A 17,383-nucleotide genomic window follows, 5' to 3' on the forward strand; every position below is an offset into this window, starting at 1 on the left:
CAAGTTCTGGCACACGCATTGATATTCCAAATGAATCGGGATCGAAATTGAACTGTTCAATGGAGAGAAATGAAACATAAACTTCTTGACGATTCATTGTGCTGAAAACACTATCAGCAGCGAAGGAAGAAGAGATAATATCATTTTTAATGTAAGATGACCTTTCTACGGAGTTGAACACTAGATCAGTCTTTTCAGATCCCCAACCACACACACGCGCACACACATTTATGCACATATACACGAGCCGCTGAACTTTAAGTAAATTTAACCGCCAATTGTGGTGGAAAATGCGAACCACTTTATCAATATGTGGTCGTTTATACAACTTGAAATGGGTAAAGCCCGCATTTTAATTCACGAAACAACATTGAAAACAAACACATTTGGCTGTTATTGTGTTGAATCAAATTCTGGTGTAAAATGATGTTGCTTAAACATGTTCATGCATAAGTAGGATAACATACATCATTTGAAACATTCAATCAATTCGTAGAGAGAGAGAGAGATGAATTGCCATCGACATCTCCATTCCCTGCCTTTCTTTCTCGCTCTTATTCATTTCGCAAAACAAAAAGCACTTTATTACATGGTGAAAAGAAAGTTTTTCCTCGTTATATTTATTAGCTTGATGTCTTAAGACTTGCAACTCAATCACTTTTAATTCGAGCGAATGACAGACTGTGAAACTTTTCTACGTACGAGATTGAATCTGTATGTTTCTCTCTCTCTCTCTCTCTCTCTCTCTCTCTCTCTCTCTCTCTATCTTTCCCTTGTTGAATTTACAGAAGTTCTGACATAATTTTACAGCCTTTGACATGAAAACTATGTGCTTAACCGGCAAAAAATGCATCCAGCTCTTTTACTCATGTTTCCTCACCACAAACATATTTTTTTATTCTATATGAAATGAAGTTGATTTTAACAATTTTTCACCCGAATATTTTCGTGTACACAAAGTGAGACTCTCAACCTGAATAAAAACTGAGAAGAAAAAAATAACAACCACTAATTAAAGTTGAAGAAAAAGATACGATTTTCCCATCCCAGCACTTATTATATATATTCGTAGAATAAAACTTAACCGCTTTTAATTAGCAGTACCGTACATTTTAATTGCTAATCGAACGAACATTTCTAGGCAATAATTTAATTTAACAGACACACGCACGCATTTTTTCACGTAATTTCGAGTCAAGGCTCCATTAAAAATGATGAAAAGAAAAGTTATTAACAGGAGAAGAAGTGAAAAGAAAACAAATTCCATTTTCAAAAAGTTTCAACAAAAGCCAAAAATTGGCCAGCCTATATTTTTAGGTGTTTTTTTTATTGAGATGTTATGCTAATACCCTTGAATATTCGCGAAATGGAAGGAGAAGATGAAGCAATGAAAAACATGACAAACGATTCTCAATTCCCTTGAATATGTATGACTACATTTTTATAATATTCACAAATGGATTGACTGACGTTCGCTTGATGGCTGCAAACAATGTGATTTTAATGTGAATGAAATCGTGATGTTCGATGATGACATACGGAAAAATGTTGTAAACATTGTTTCGTCAACATAGAAGAAAAAAATGGATGTTCTTTTTTCCCGGTGAATTTTTGATTTAGCGTTTTCCATCGTAAATTAAGCGGAAACGATTGTGTCGGTGACGATGACGTAGACGGCGGAGGCAGCAACAGCATCAACAGTGAAAAAAAAATGATGTTGATGCTTTTGGCAACATCATAGAAATGTCATATTGATCCATTTTAAAATGTTGGGTTTCAATTAGTGAGTTGTCAATTATATCATTTCCACTTAAAAAAATGTCGTAAACTTTGTTTACTTCGTTCATTTCATGTCATGTGAAACACAAGAGCACATGATTCGATTGGTTCGTCTTTTCGTTGGATTGGTTTTGCGTGTGCGGATTCAAAACTGTCAAGCATAAGATCTTAACTTCCGTTTTCGTTTTGTCAGAGAAAGAGCAAGAAAGCGAGCGCTACAGAGGAAAAAGTGGGAAGGATGTTGCGCATTTGGATTCTCGTAAAAGGTTCGAAGAACGAACCAAAACTCGGCCAAACCCATTCGTCGAATGAACGAACGAATGGAAAAAAAAAACAAACAAACAAACAAACAGCAGCCTGTAAATGAATATTGCATTTGAAATTCTTCCAAAAAAGAAAAAGAAATCTCAAACGTACGAATAAAAGACGAAGAAAAAGAAAAACCAACAAGATTGACAAAAACACACGCGAGATATGAATAGAATCGGCTACAATTTCAACGAAATGCGACTTACTAAAAATAAATGAGTCGATATGAATTTTATGCGCCTGGCAATGAAAAAAACAACATACACATACCCAAAACAACAACAACCAAATGAAACATAATAAACAAACAAAACTCGGCATACTTGTACACATACAACGAACAGAGTCGAGTCAAAAGAAAAGCATACGAAATATAATGCGCGTCGCATTGCCACAATCGTCGTACAAATGCGAAAAAGTCATCGTTGTTATAAATAGAAATGTAAGTCTGTATGTGCATCTCAAAGTGATCAATTTGAGGCGACAAGAAGAAAACGACGTCGACGGGCGACGCGGCCAAAAGACGGAAATGTATATATATAAACATGCCGCTGATGCAGTTGTTGTTGTTGCTACTGAACAATAAAGAAAAAACTGAATCTAAATTGACAAAAAAAAGCCGAATGTGAGTGTGATTGAGTAGCATTTGCATTCATTGAAGAATAATTGTCATTTACTTGCTTACACCGTTGTTGTTGTTGTTGTTGTTTTTATTGCCATTTCGTTCAAGTTCATATAAATAGCGGAGAGAATGAGAGTGCGAAAGCATTTGTACATTCATTCATTCATTCATTCCCATGCGCACCATAATGTGAGCAATGATATTAATGAGAACATATGAGCAGCAACGAGGCATATTCGTTTTTATTTCACTGTATACATGCATATGTTGACACGGATATATGAAGCACAAGCATCGAGCATGGAGAAGAAAAAAATAAGTCGTTGTTGATTTGCTTCTAGGGCGGCACTTACATACGTTGGATGTGATTATATTTTCTTTTCTCGTTTCGGTTCACTGCTATTTTTGAGAATGCTGTTCTTTTTTTCTAACGATCTCATGATCCTACACATTTGGCAAAACTATTTTCGCCGCGTTACTTTTTCGCAACGCTCAAATATGTGCCATTAATCATTCGTATTCGTTACGATGACATCGAATGACAATTTGTTTTCTCTCTCTCTTTTTCTCGTTCTTCCTTTACTTACCCGTAAATTCCGTGGCGGCCACACATTTTAACGTCATGTACGCTCACTCATATTCTATTAGATCGTTCACGTTTTCTTCGCGTTTCCAATCACTATATAGAGCTACGTCAACAATGAGGAAGAAAAAAAAAACACCGCACATCGAAAGATAAATCGACCATTTTACACTATACACTTTACGTTTCAATGCACATGTCCCGTCATATATGTACCGCTGTTTTTCTCAATCTCTCTCTCTCTCTCTCTCTCTCTCTCTCTCAAATAAAATTGATGTCTCTTGCCAATTTCGGGTCCATAATCGATAACAAATACACAATGTTCAAAATATCCAGGCACCAGACAATGACAAAATGAGCAAATAATAAACAAAACGGCAACGGTTTTACAACAATAATAGGACCGGATCTTTCGTTTTGCTACACAAATACACAACGAGAAAAAAAAATTGCCTCAGAATTTATCTTTACTTCCGATTTATGGATTAAATTTTCCGGATCGGAGGTAAGATGCGGCTCAACTGATGAACGACTCAGATAGATTGGCATTATATTAAGCCAATGCGATTCAATTTTGAACAAGTATCCAAAGCGTATTGAGTAGTAAAGCTTGTCCAATTGCATGGCGTCTCCATTGCGTTTCATTTTCTTAACGATGTAAGCGTCTCCATTGAATTGAACGTTTTTCCTCCATCATCAATTTTCACCCAAAGTCGAACCGAGAAGAAAAATCGTTATCAACAAACCTTTTCCCATTCGCAACACAGACACTTGGTGTGTCCTTTTCCACATCTCTATTGAAATCATGTGGAATTTCGGTCTTTGACCATGGATTGCAGCTTGCATTTTAGGGTGACAAAAGCGACAATTCTCTTTGAAGGTCATTGGTTTTGTTTGGTTGGCAAAGGCAAACATAACACTTACCCATTGGCATGGAACACGTTCTCTTATCGGAAAAACCGAAAAGAGCTGAAATGTCTTTATCATCCATTGGTTTTTTTTTTTATTTGATTCTGCATTTGTGTGGTGACTTTGATGGTTTTCTTTTTCTCTCTCACTCTCAATCCATCGCCGAATTTCCGAAACCGTTTGAAATGGGCAATGCTTCTATTTGTATGTTGTGCAAGTATATGAAATGAAATGAAATGCGAAGGAATATACGGTGAGATAGCCACCAAAATGGCAATTTAGATATGACGATTTCCTTCACACTGTGTGTTTAACGGTAATGTGCGGCATTGTGCGATTTTTGTGGCCATAAACAAAGTGAATGTGGTGGCTGAAAACACTTAAAATGTGTGTTCCAGAAAAAAAATATAAGATGAGCATAGCATAGCGTTGAGAGAGAGAGAGAGAGAGAGAAAGAGAGAGAGACAGAGACAGAGACAGAGACAGAGACAGAGACAGAGACAAGAAATCGATGTTTATGATGGTGTTTACGATAAGAAGACCCATGAAATATGGTCGCCTCAACAAGAGCGCGCGTATATACACACACTCACAGACAGGATATTTACTCTTAGTGGATGGGGACATGCTGAACAGCAACATCACTTTTATGACTGGTGGTATAACTGGGCTGCATGTACTTTTCTACAATAGTCGGCAAACGCACTCGAAAGGCGGTTTGTCCGCAAACAAAAGCACAAAGAATGAGCAGAACGAAAGCAGAAAACAAAGCTATTAGTCGTCATTTGTTCAGGCCCACTTGTGTGTTGATAGTAGCGGTAATAAACGCGACAATAAAGGCTTCAATGATGTGGAAATGCGCCCGATTTAACTCGCTGTATATGTGTGTGTGTGTCTTCTGACACTGAGAAAGCAATCGAGAAAGAGAGAGAGAGAGAGAGTATCTCTCAATCGCATGAGCATCTGTCAAGCATTCAATACAATGTTCAATTCTGCTATCGGCAAATTTGAACATCAATGCACCAGTTAACCATTTAGTTCGATCGATTTCCGGACAAATCAAATCAAATCAACACAGTCCAGCACGGCACAAATCGTAAGCCACAGAGAACAAAAAGATGCTCGGTCGCATAAATGGGGGAAGATGTTTGGAGGAGAGAGGAGAAATCATTCAAATGAATATATACACAATTGTTGTTGGTTTTTTTTCTCTGTTGTTCAAAACAATAACAAAAATTAATTTTTATTTTTCGCTTGTCGATTTACTTAATCGCATTTGATTTCATATGTTTCTTTTTCTCATTAAATTGTTTTTTTTTCTTCCTTCATCGTTTTACATTTAAATTAATATCAAATCGCGTTAATATACAATACGTATTAATTTATACGGATTTCAATTGTTTCCCTTTTTCTTTTTTGTTATTCATTTGTTTAAATGTAGAATATTTACAAATTAATATTTGGCTTAAAAAGTTAGCGTTGATGTGCGATGTTAGACAAGGAAGAAAATCTAATATGTTGTTTCTAAAGAAAATTTAAAATATAAAAAAAAAATACAAAAAGCCGAAGAAGAAGAGACCAGAAAAAGAAAATGGTTTTGTTCTTTTTTTCAATCTGCATCACAACTACACGGGTATAATTTCATGGGAGAGATAGCAAATGAAGAGAAAATGCGCGTTCAAGAATTTATTTTGTGTGTTCGTGTGAAATATTCTTTTCGTGTCGATATTTCAATGTGTGCAATAGTGTATCGATTTCCGTATTTGTTTTTGCATATTTAGTTTTTCTTCTATATAAAAAAAAGAAGATTTTATGACGTATCGCCACTCAATTGTTCATAAATAGCTAAATAATTGTTGGAGCATTACAGCTCACAATATCGCATTTCCTGTAGAGAATTCTATTCCATTTTCTTTTTCGTATTCACGTATTACGCACATTTAGTCGAATATATGTATGTATTCATATTACGATTTCAATTAAATTGTATGTGTTTTTTTATTTCGTCATTCTCTTCATATTTTCTTCTTCTTCTTCTGCTTCATCCATTAATGTTTTAAATTGCTAATAAAGTTTTTGTTTTGTTCGATTCAATTTCAATTTGCTCATTCTCTGCTGTTGCAATGCATGACCATCAATTTTCAAGCGTTCCTTTCAATTCATTTACACTCTCTCATACACAGTACAGTACATACACACATATATTTAACATCAATTCATAATGCATTCGCCGAAAAAGCCTGACAATATTACAACAAGTCTAATGATAATTTTCTTTGTATTGCGGTGTGTCTGTCGTCACCATAGGGGGGAGCAGGAGGCGGCATGTGATGTCAAACGTATATATATATATATACACCGATCGACTGAGGCAAAGAGTGAGAGGTTGAGGAGAGATAGAGCGGGAGACAAAGCACGATAAATGAAATCAAAAGTGAATGGATAAATGGGTAGTAAAAGTAAATCAGATTTATCTATTTAGTAAAATGTGTTAAGTAGATCGTCACCCCCTGCCATTCATTAAGTACGTGGTGTATGTGTGATAGAGAGTAGTTCAAGTGGTTTGAGGTCGGCAGCGTTTTGTTGCATGCCGTCGTCGTCGTCGTCGTGCACGCTTTTGCGATGGGATGAGACACGAAAATTTGTTCGTCATGCGTGTTCAGCTAACTTAAATTCAATAAGTTTTAGATGTCATTTCATTTGAAAAGTCGGTTTTTCGAGTTGTTGCCACCGCACTTGAATGCTTCACAATGTTCTTCCCTCTTTCTCTCTCCCACTCTCCCACTCTTTCTCTTGCTCCCGCTGTATATATCTCGCTCCTTTTCACTCACACTCCAATTGATTGTTGCCTGTTGGTCTGTTTCTGTGTATTTGGTTTCCGAAATTTTTTGGTGTAGATCCATTTTAATGGAATATCGCAGTGAATAAATAAATGCCCGTAATATACGATAACAGTGTCAATGGGATGAATGTGGTGATACATTGATTGCCAGCCGATGGAGATGTTGACGATGAATCTGCGAATGAGAAAATGGAAAATTACGTTTTAAGACCAAGGATCAAATAGTAGTCCAGGTCTCTTCACCATCCCTTCCCGCCTCGAATGCAATACAAGAGAGAATCAGAGAGAAACACTGAAGAAGACTGAGTACGAAAATCCACCCGGAACAGAACAAAATATGTTGAAAGTGTGTGTGTGTGTGTGTGTGTGCGTTAAATGTGTTTTGCTTATAGTATTTACCTGAAGCAGAATTATTTGTTGATCGTTGATAGTCCGTTCCATTGATGTTCAAAAGGCAAACGAAGCTCGTTTGGTTGGTGTGCACGGTGGCAAACATCGTTGTCGAATAGAGACCGGAGCCTGCATCGTAACGTGATTTTGACGTGAACTTACCGGTCTCGGGCCTGCAATCAATCCATAATGAACCAATAACGTTAAAATGAAGATAGATTGAAGAGATGAAATGCGAAACTGAAAATGCTTTAGCAATAACAACTCGAACAACTACTGGATGTATACATATGTATTAACTATCAAGCTATGCTATTTATATAGATTGATATATACGTACAAAATGGTTAGTTTTGGCTCTGGGTAAATGTTTTTTGCGATGCATGTGATCGACAGAGCATCTCCACCGCGCTCATTATCATACTCTTCTACAACGCTCAATTTCAAATCCGATTCGGGCACAACCATTTGCAAATATTTCGAGCGTTTGTCATCGTTCAAAAAGCTACCAACCTCGCATGTATATTCACCGGTCATATTCTTCATCGGTTTAATTATAGCAAGTGCACGATGCCTTTGCATTGCATTGTCCGACACCGTATAATTAGTATCGATGAATGGTTTTATGTTCGTCTGTTGCAGAATAAATAAAGAATGAATATAGAAACTGAATATAAAATCAAAGCCCAATCAATGTGCATTTAATAAAAAAAAATCTATCACTGTACAAAATCTATTTAATTTGTCGGGAAAAAAAACATGTATGTGAATTGGGGAAAAAATGGCAAACAGGATGAAAAAGCGCGCATATTCCAAAATGAGATCAAATATCCTCACAAGCATACGGAACGTGCACGTTTGTGTGTGTGTGTGTGACGGTCGAACGCAATGCAACTTATTTAAATACATATACTTGAGCGCTCGAGACATTGTCGTACACGGACCCACACAGACGGCGAAATATACGGGCGCAATCGAATAAAAAAAAGGAATGAAGCGAAAGAGAGAAAAAAACACAACGTTCGAATTAAATCGTGATACGGATGCAATTGGAATACTTACGCGTGCATGAGCTGGTGGACTGTCTGGTATCCATTGATAAATCAACGTCCCATTTAAATGCCATTTTAATACGATACCCTTTTCATTCGGCTCACTTTCATATGCACAATCTAAAATCAATGGATCAGGATTCTCTTCATCTCCGATTACATATGAGCTCGGCACGCTGAAATCCGTTATTTTAACGGCAACACCAACTGGTAACGGCAGGCACGAAACAAGCAAGACATGAGCGCGTGCACGCGAAAGACCGGCACAAGAGTAGACAAGACGCACAGGAACCGAAATGCAATGGGAGAAAAAAAGGTGAAAAGAAAAAAAGAAACAAATAATGAGAATGAGCAAAGAAAAGAAAACTGGTGGAAGAAGATTGAACATAAAAAATGAACACACGTATAAAGAGCTGATAAATTTCATTTTCAATTTCGCAAATCGGAATTCTTTCGCACACAATATTTGCAACACAGGACCGAAGGAAGGTAAACAGAAATCAACGACTCAAACAGACTCTTGGGTATTTTATGGTTGTGTTTTTCTTTTCGTTTGTTCGTTCATTCATTCCTTCTTCCTTCGCGTAAGTCCGGTGCATTTTTATGGTATCAATTCGGAATAGATTCAAGAAATCCGATCACACATTGGATGCACGTGTACATGTGTCTTTTCTTTTTCCGATATTTCATGGGAGAGGGGAAATGCCAAGCCGAAAAAGATAGTATATTGAGCATAATATTTTAGTTTTCTTTCAACTGACCATCAACAACAGCAGCAACAACAAAAAATGAACACAATTTGAGAGGGAAACGCCAGAAACAACACCCGAAGAAGAAGAAAAGAGAATCGAGAGCTGTAGAAAGGCGAGCAATGGCCATATTTTGTTGGCTGTTTGTTTTAAAATAATTGGAAACATTCCAAATGTAATAAATCTGGGTGTTGGATGTCAAAGGACATGAGGTATGGATTAGCATGTCAAATGCCGTGTAAATTTGACGGAATAATTGCTGTATGCACCTTACTGACATCTTCATGGCTTTTTGGTAACGAGCTAAGCCGAAGAGGGAGAGAGATAACACGACCCCAACTCAGGCCAACATAGGCCAAACGATTCTCGGCCTCCCGATATGTTTTATTATTTTCGGCACTGGAAGTATAAAATTTTTCAAATGAAATATAATATCCATACAATCGTAAGCTCCCCCAACCGATAATAGCACTGCAACCGACAACAACAGCACACCGTTGTGTATTAGAAATCAAGAGCAAACGAACACCAAGTATAAGAAGTATACGATTTATTAATGAGCTAAAGAAAGCCTCAATAAACGCAATGCACAACCCGATGTGTGATGGCAGAACCAAAGTGAACAACAACAACAACAACAACAACAACAGCAGAAGCAGCAAAAAAACATGCGGTCGTTGACGATGAATTAAGACACAAAAATAAGTTGTAAGATATTTGTATGCATGTTCCGTTGAGCGAATATGATCGCTTCAATTACTTAAACATTTAAGCGTACTAAATTGTTTCCTGCTTAAAAATATGTTTTTGTGATGAGCGAGCGAACGGCGATCTATTGGTTCATCGTCTCTGGCGTTTTTTTATCGCATTCTCTCTTCATACCTTTCTCACCCCCGTTTCGTACTTCACATATTCGCCAGCTTGATTCTGTTTTCATTCACTCTTAACGTGATTGATACTACTTTTGCCACTTTTACACCCGTTTCCCACTTTATTTTCTTCGAATCCAGAGAGTGTGCTCCAGTGTTTCTATGCTTTTGTCTGTTTATTTATGATTTATTGAAAGCATAAGCATAAATAATAAGCGGCACAAACTCAACTTTGGCTACAGTCAAGAATTACGTTAATTTACTTTATGGTGCTTGCCATCAACGGAACTATCGGCAGTCTATCGGCTTGCTCGTGCAATTCTCTCTTTCTCTCTGTCTCTCTCTATGTGTGTGTCGGAGTGCGCCATATATGCATAATAAATGGCAAAATTCTTTGGCAATACTTTCTTGCAACCCTCAATCGGTGTGAGTTTGCAGTAGCAGCACTACAAAATGAATGAATGCACTGCATTGATATGTGTGTATGTGGCCTACCTTGAACACCGTTCGATTTACTGCCACGAACTTTATCGCCAATATTCGTCAGACAATTATTGCACGTGGTGTTTGTGTGTGTGGCACGGTGGTGTGCTTGAGTGCCGGGCAAAGGGATTCGTGGAAAAGGGCACATTTTTCGTATGTGCTGCTGCTGCTGCTGCTACTTAACAAGGCAATTTCTCTATATGTAGCCCATAAAATGTCGGAATAAATGCAAAAATTATCGAGCAAAATTAGTCAAATAAGCCTTCCCGAATCGCGATCTGGTAATAAAATGAATTTTCAGAGCGTCGACTCCGTCGAACGTAGAGAGAAATGAAATGAATAAAACAAAAACAAGAGAGTGAAAAAAATAACAAAGAAAACAAAACTATGCACTGCATACAAATGCGCCTCATTTAGATGACGACGCGCGCGCGTTCGAAAATTTGCTCCCGAATATATCAGAGCAGAGCAGAATGAACAGCGGCTTCACCGTTTCAGACAATAAAACCGAATACACCGTTATAATGAATGAAAAAAGAAGAAGAAGAAGTAAAGCACATACAACACACACACACATACAGCAAAATATTTATATAAAAGAGAGAGAGAGAGAGAGAGAGAGAGAGAGAGAGAGAAGAACGGCAAAGATAACAAAAACCATAAATAATTCTATTTGAGTACGTAATTGAACTTATTTGTTTGTGCTTGCATTCAAACATAAAGTGAAGCTGAAACCAAACGAACTGGGCTTTTTTGAACATATCCATGCGTCGACGCCAAAATCTCTTTTGTTTTTGCTCGTTTGAAGAAAATGAGAGAGCGTATGTGTGTTTGTGTGTGTTTACGGTTGGTTCGGCCTGAAATCGGGTAAACAAAAGCCATACACAGACAGACATAGATAGAGAGATAGAAAATGTGCGTTACTGTCCGATTTGCGTTTCGGAAAATTCATTTCATGCGGCTAAAATAATTGCAAGACGATGAGATAAAACCGAAAATGTTCGAACACACGAATCATTCGGATTTACGCTCGCAAATATAATTTGAAAAGAAAAAAAAAGGTAGACGAAATCTAAAACATAACTGCTTATGCATGATATCGTTAGCGGTTTTTCACATTTGAGATTATGACCCGGAACAACAACAGCCGAAGAAGAAAAAAATGCATATCAATTTATTTCGAAAAAGTCTCTCTGTCCACAATGCAAAACACAAACAAGTGCAAACCGTATCCATAATTAGATGGTGGCCGAAATGGGAAACAAAAAATATAATCATATCGAAATGAAAAAGCAGCCGGTTACTGCTGTTACTGCTGCTTTTGAGTGTAAACAAAGTTGCGAGAGAGAGAGAGAGAGAGAGAGAGAGCGTGAAGAGAGAAAAAAGTGTGTATCGATTAAGCGATCTGCATTCTCTTTCATTGTCGAAATTATCATTGCCTCGCGCGCAACGATTCTATTTGTATTTGTTTTTTGCTACTTGGCTTTTTTCCCTCTTCTAGCTTCGGGTGTGCTCAAGTGTTTATTTGGCCCTTTGCTTTTGATCATCTTCATGTTACGTGTTGTATAATTTTTTCCTTTCTGTTGTTGCTGCTGCTGCTGCTGTTGCTGTTGTTCGTTCGTTTTGCTTCTATTTAAGCCTCTCTTCACATTATTATCAAATTTAAATTTGCACAGTCACATACTGTACACACGAACGCAGTGAGAGCGGAGTTGGCTCATTCGGCCTGGCTCTGACAATGGCCGGTGTTACGGTTCAAAGAAATTCTATTTGCCAACAAGAGCACTTATTTGCTATAGTTTTTATTGTTATTGTTTTGTGCTATATTGCTCGAATTTCACATTTGTTTGGCCCGTCTTTAGTCTTGTCTATGGTATTTTTGCTGCTGCTGCTGCTGTTGTTTCTGTGTAACTTTGCACTAGCTTTTGTGTGTATCTCTATTGTCGAAACAAAGAACGAAATGTGTGTGTGTATGTGTATGTGCTTACGAGAGAAGATTGGAAAAAAAGGCGGCCAATTTTAAGCAAATTTTCGAATGTGTTTGTGTTTTTATTCCATTTTAAGTTGTCTATTTAAACCTTTGGCGTTTGATGATGAATACACAAATGAGAAAGAAGAACAAGAAGAAAAAGCAACAATAACGAGAGGCTACAATCAATTGTTGCCGTTTAGATTACAAAAGGCGATGGTCCGATTTGTGTGTTTGACGATTTTCGTTTGTTGTCCATGACTTTATGCCTCGGTCTGTTTATGGTTTACACAATATTCAGGGTTAATTCTCTCTCTCTCTTTCTCCCCCTCTCCTAACTATAACTCAAACTACAACAAAAAAAATAGCTGCATTCTAATTCTATTCATTTTGATCACTGTCATACTAATCGTTGTGTCAAATTCTTCAACAGTTTTTTTTTGTCTCTCGTCTGCGCACACCAATGTTCAATTCCGTTTTGTTCATTCTCGCTCTCGCGCCACACATACACAACCGCACACCACATGCCGGGAATAATCAAATGCATGCATTTTATTTCATTCGGCAGCAAACGTTTCTTTCTCTTCTTTTTTTCCGTCTATTTCGTACGTTACTTTTTTTTTGCATCGCAATTTTTTGTCGGTTCACCTTTCATTATATGTGTTATGCTCTTTTTTTGGCGTTCTTCGATGCGCTCCGACTTCCTGTTTGGATTTTCCATATTATAATTTACATGTTTATTATGATTATTTGGTGCGCTACTATTACTCTGTGTTACCTGGCGGTGCGTTTCGTACGATAAATGTGTGTGTTCGCTTCTTTTTCTCTTTCGTTTGCTATTCACCCAGTGGTTCGGAATGTTTTTTTATTCCTTTCGTTTCTATCTTTGCTTGCATTTCATTCTTGCCGTTGTGACATGCTTCGCTTGTGCATATGGAAGATAATGGGTGTATGAGCCCTATGCAAATGTAATGTTCCAACTCCAGTTGTTGTCTTTCTATTAAATCTATTTTTGTAATTCTTCTTTTTATTTTATTCTTCCTTCCCCGGTACGGTTCGTTATTCTTTTTTTCTTCTTCTTTTTTATCCTCTTTCATATTCCTTTCGCCCAATTCTACTGTTGCTGCTGCTGTCTTCAGCTTTTTCTAGGTGACGCGGGCGCGCGTATGGATTCTTTCTCCGAATATAAACATTTTTTTGGCTCTTCGTCTATTCTATCGAGCATACATTTTTTTTTTTGCCTTCTTCACTATACTAATCTTTGATAATTTTTTTTTTCTGCTTTCTTCCAGCATTTGTGCTCGTTGGATGAAAATTTAAACACGTATTTTATTTTTCCAGTGACTCGGCTGTCTCACTCACACAAAAGACACATTCGACATGTATAAAATGCACGGTTGAAGACATATGGATAAATAGAAATGTTATTATGGCCATAGCAGCAACAGCAGCAGCAGTTAGCAATAAAACCATATCCAACGTGCGAGCGCGCACGCCAAAGTAGAGATACATTCAGTGTGCACATTGAGTGGAACAGAAGTAGAAGAGCGAGAGAAAAAAAATCAACAAGAAACCAAGAGAAGAGCCAAATAGAGACAAACACACAGAGGACGGGCGAGCGAGATAGAGTGAGGGAGAACAAAAATAAAATATAAAACATTGTTTGAAATCCACCAACAACCGTAAAGAAATATGCATGAGGCAAAAGACAAAGAAGTGAAACGATTTTATTATATGCATAAATGCAATCTCTTCACGTTTGTACATCAAAATGTACATAGCTCTTGAAAATTATGGAGAGGAACGACAAAATGCGAATACAATTCGGCACTCTTGACAACGTCGCTCGTTTTCGACCGATTGCTTGCTTGCTTACTCGCTCGCTCGCATGCACTCGCTCTTCAGTGCGGCACACCGTGCTCTAATTTTGGCAAAACGCAATGAATAGAATACAAAAGCAACCGAAATGGTAACAAATTATTTTTGTTTAACAATTTTCGAATGAATTATACTCTGATTTATGTGCGTGAGCGTGAGCGTCTACCGCCAGCTCAATCGGTCCCATTCAGCTGAAGTAAATGCACCATCCTCGCTGGCTCTGTCTTTTTCGGAGGTATCGAGAGCATTTTATGTTACCATGAGAATGCACCATGTATGCCTTACAATCGTCCCATTGATGCACCACCACCATTACCATAACCATCAAATGCACACTCATACACTCTCACACAACGTTTTGCATCCTACACCAGTTGCTCCGGCTCGTGCTTTCCGATCTTCAATCCCAATCGAAACCATGTGCAGAGGAGATGAGTGGAAAGCGGTGTAACTTGACCAGAGAAATAAATTCACCATAATTTCTATTGCATTTCTCTCTTATTGCCGAAATTGGCATCAAAAGAATTCTTCGGTACATTGTCTTTTTCGACTGTCTATTGCAAACTGCCGCCTTTGTACTCTCTTTCTCACACATATTTCGGTCTCTTTCGCCCTTTCTCTCTCTCTCTCTCTCTCTTTCGTCCACTAACAATCTAAATGTGTCTTTCTTCCATTGGTCATATCTTCCATTGTTGTTGGCACCCTTAAGCCGAAGATAAGATACAGACACAGTATGAAAGAGAAAGAGACTAACAGACTGGTTGGGTGGTTGCATTCCCATTCATGGCAAATCGTTCTCACTCTTTCGTCCACTTTCCCGACCGCACAAAACTTGTAACAATGTATCCTCTATTAGTGTCTCTACCAAAGCCCGTAGCAAAATGGCCATTGGCCGTAGTGCAAAAGCATTATACACACAAATATTTCTCGGTCATACTCAAAACGCGCACATTTCCGAATATTCAACGTCGCTTATGGTTTTCTTCTTATTCTACTTGTCGGGCCATTTTTGCATCAGACACACACTTTTCCCACAGCCATTCTTGATGCAAAGATATTGCCAATCGAAAATCTACATGCTAATGGGAGATGCATCTTCGCATTTTCTACATTCCATTTCTTTCTCTATCCCTCTCTCTTTGTTTCTTTCACATGCGAGTTCTCTATCGCTCTCCGTAAGTGTGTGTCTTCCTCAATTCGACAGCCGTATTTCGCCCATTTAAACGTACAGCAAAATGCGATACACGCTTTTTGATCAGAGTTACATGCTTCGTTGCATTCGCTTTTAACTTTTAGAAACACATTGCGAATTCAAAAGCAGTTCAGACGATTTTCATCCATTTGCACTGTAGCTTTATGGCCCGAACACACACATATATATTAATATAGATCAATTGTCACATTCGCATAATATTCGAAGAGTTTTGGCTCCGGTTTTTGATGCTCACGACAGCTCTCTTTGTCTCCCACTCTTCAATTCTTTTGCTCGCTCATTCGGTCATTCTGCGGCTATGCAAATGGAAATGTGTCCGTCCACTAACTTATAATTGGCGAATATGTTATCAAATCAATGTTTATTATTATCACCCTTGTTTGACACTTGTTCATTAGATTTGTCTCTGTTCCTTCCGTCTTTTTTTCCGGCCTGCGTTGCGTTCTTGTTTTTTTCTATCACATTTCTGTGTGTCGCAATTTTGATTCGATCAAAGCCAAACTTCGTATAAATTATGGGTAAAGCTTGTCATTATTCATTTGTCACAATATATATTTAGCGGCTTAAAATGGCATACCACGTCATATTGACGGCGACATTTCTGAAACGGCGACAGCATTTTCTGACCACATACTCAACTCAAACACATATATTGACTTGAAAGTTTTCTCATTTGCAGTGCGATCAGTGTATTTTCCATGCATTCACATTTTCATTAGTTTTTGGTGCCGAACGAAAAGCGAAAAGCGGGTATACATTGTTGTTCAATTCGACGAATCTCATTCAAAATGTTGTGCGGACAAGCATTTTTACACGCACATTCACACAACGCCGAGGAGAAGGCATATGAGCGAGAGATAGATGCGAAACGACGCATTGGATGCCGACAAATTTGGCCGGGCAAAAAGGGAAATCATTGCATTTTTCTTTCATGATTTCATTTCATTTCATTCTATTAGTTCATTTTGCAATTTGTTTTTCCTCGAGATTTGAGTTCAATATTTCGGTGTGTAGTTTTTGTTTGTCGGATAAATTGTGTGCAATTCGCAAAACATGGAGAAGAAGCGCAAAAACAACCAAATATAATGAAAACAGGGCAGAGGGGCCACCTTTTCACTTGTTTATGCTTTGGCATTTTGCTATTGAGAGCATATTTTCAATGGAATCACACATTCACATACATGTGCCAAATAGAGACAGAACGATGGAAGTTTGGAACATTTTAAAAGCAGCCGCTATATATTTTATACTTTTGTTTGGTTTTCATTTCATTCAGAACATTTCGACGGCGCATAGCTTTTTAATTGAACTAAACTCAAATAGAAATCGTGTGTACGAAACACTGTTTGCAACAAATGCTCAGCCATACACACTCACACACGCTCACTTCCTGTCTCACTCTCTATCTCTCTGGCCAGCAGCAAACGGCAGAAGTAACGGGCCGGCTATAATTTCAACAATAATTTAATGACAGCGACAGTGGCAGCCGCATGCATACTTGTCTTTTTCGATATAAGCAAAACTGAAATAATTCCGAAATGTTGCCGACATAAACATACAAACATGCTATATACAAAATGTGTTTGAATAAAATTTAATTCAAATAAAATGGTAACAAATGCTCATGGAGGATATTTGGAAAAGCGAATTGCAATAAGTTTGTATACCTCCTCAGCCACCACGTTTCATTCTCTCTCTCTCTCTCTCTCTCTCTCTCTCTCTCTCTCTCTCTCTCT

The 17,383-nt window shown here is 37.8% G+C and overlaps 2 protein-coding genes across 8 annotated transcripts in view; both read right to left on the bottom strand.

Moving 5' to 3' along the window:
* The window catches only part of LOC129574949 (ALK tyrosine kinase receptor), a 51,151-nt gene extending 47,337 nt beyond the window's left edge, over positions 1-3,814 (bottom strand). Inside the window, exon 1 of the mRNA XM_055457634.1 lies at positions 3,298-3,814. The gene's annotated coding sequence lies outside the window, so the exon portion shown is untranslated. The remainder of the gene's footprint in view (positions 1-3,297) is intronic.
* Positions 3,815-5,399: 1,585 nt separating this feature from the next.
* The window catches only part of LOC129574956 (uncharacterized), a 23,464-nt gene continuing 11,480 nt past the window's right edge, over positions 5,400-17,383 (bottom strand). For all 7 annotated transcript variants that reach the window (XM_055457663.1, XM_055457664.1, XM_055457665.1 and 4 more), the window contains exons 3-6: positions 8,497-8,693; positions 7,775-8,067; positions 7,444-7,607; positions 5,400-7,219 (exon numbers count right to left, since the gene is read on the bottom strand). In XM_055457663.1, the coding sequence (XP_055313638.1) occupies positions 7,107-7,219; positions 7,444-7,607; positions 7,775-8,067; positions 8,497-8,693 (767 nt within the window). In that variant the 3' untranslated portion in view covers positions 5,400-7,106. The remainder of the gene's footprint in view (positions 7,220-7,443; positions 7,608-7,774; positions 8,068-8,496; positions 8,694-17,383) is intronic.

The sequence above is a fragment of the Sitodiplosis mosellana genome, unplaced genomic scaffold, assembly GCF_009176505.1.
Source record: "Sitodiplosis mosellana isolate CC-2019 unplaced genomic scaffold, AAFC_SMos_1.0 Smas_scaffold_6166, whole genome shotgun sequence".
Lineage (NCBI taxonomy): Eukaryota > Metazoa > Arthropoda > Insecta > Diptera > Cecidomyiidae > Sitodiplosis > Sitodiplosis mosellana.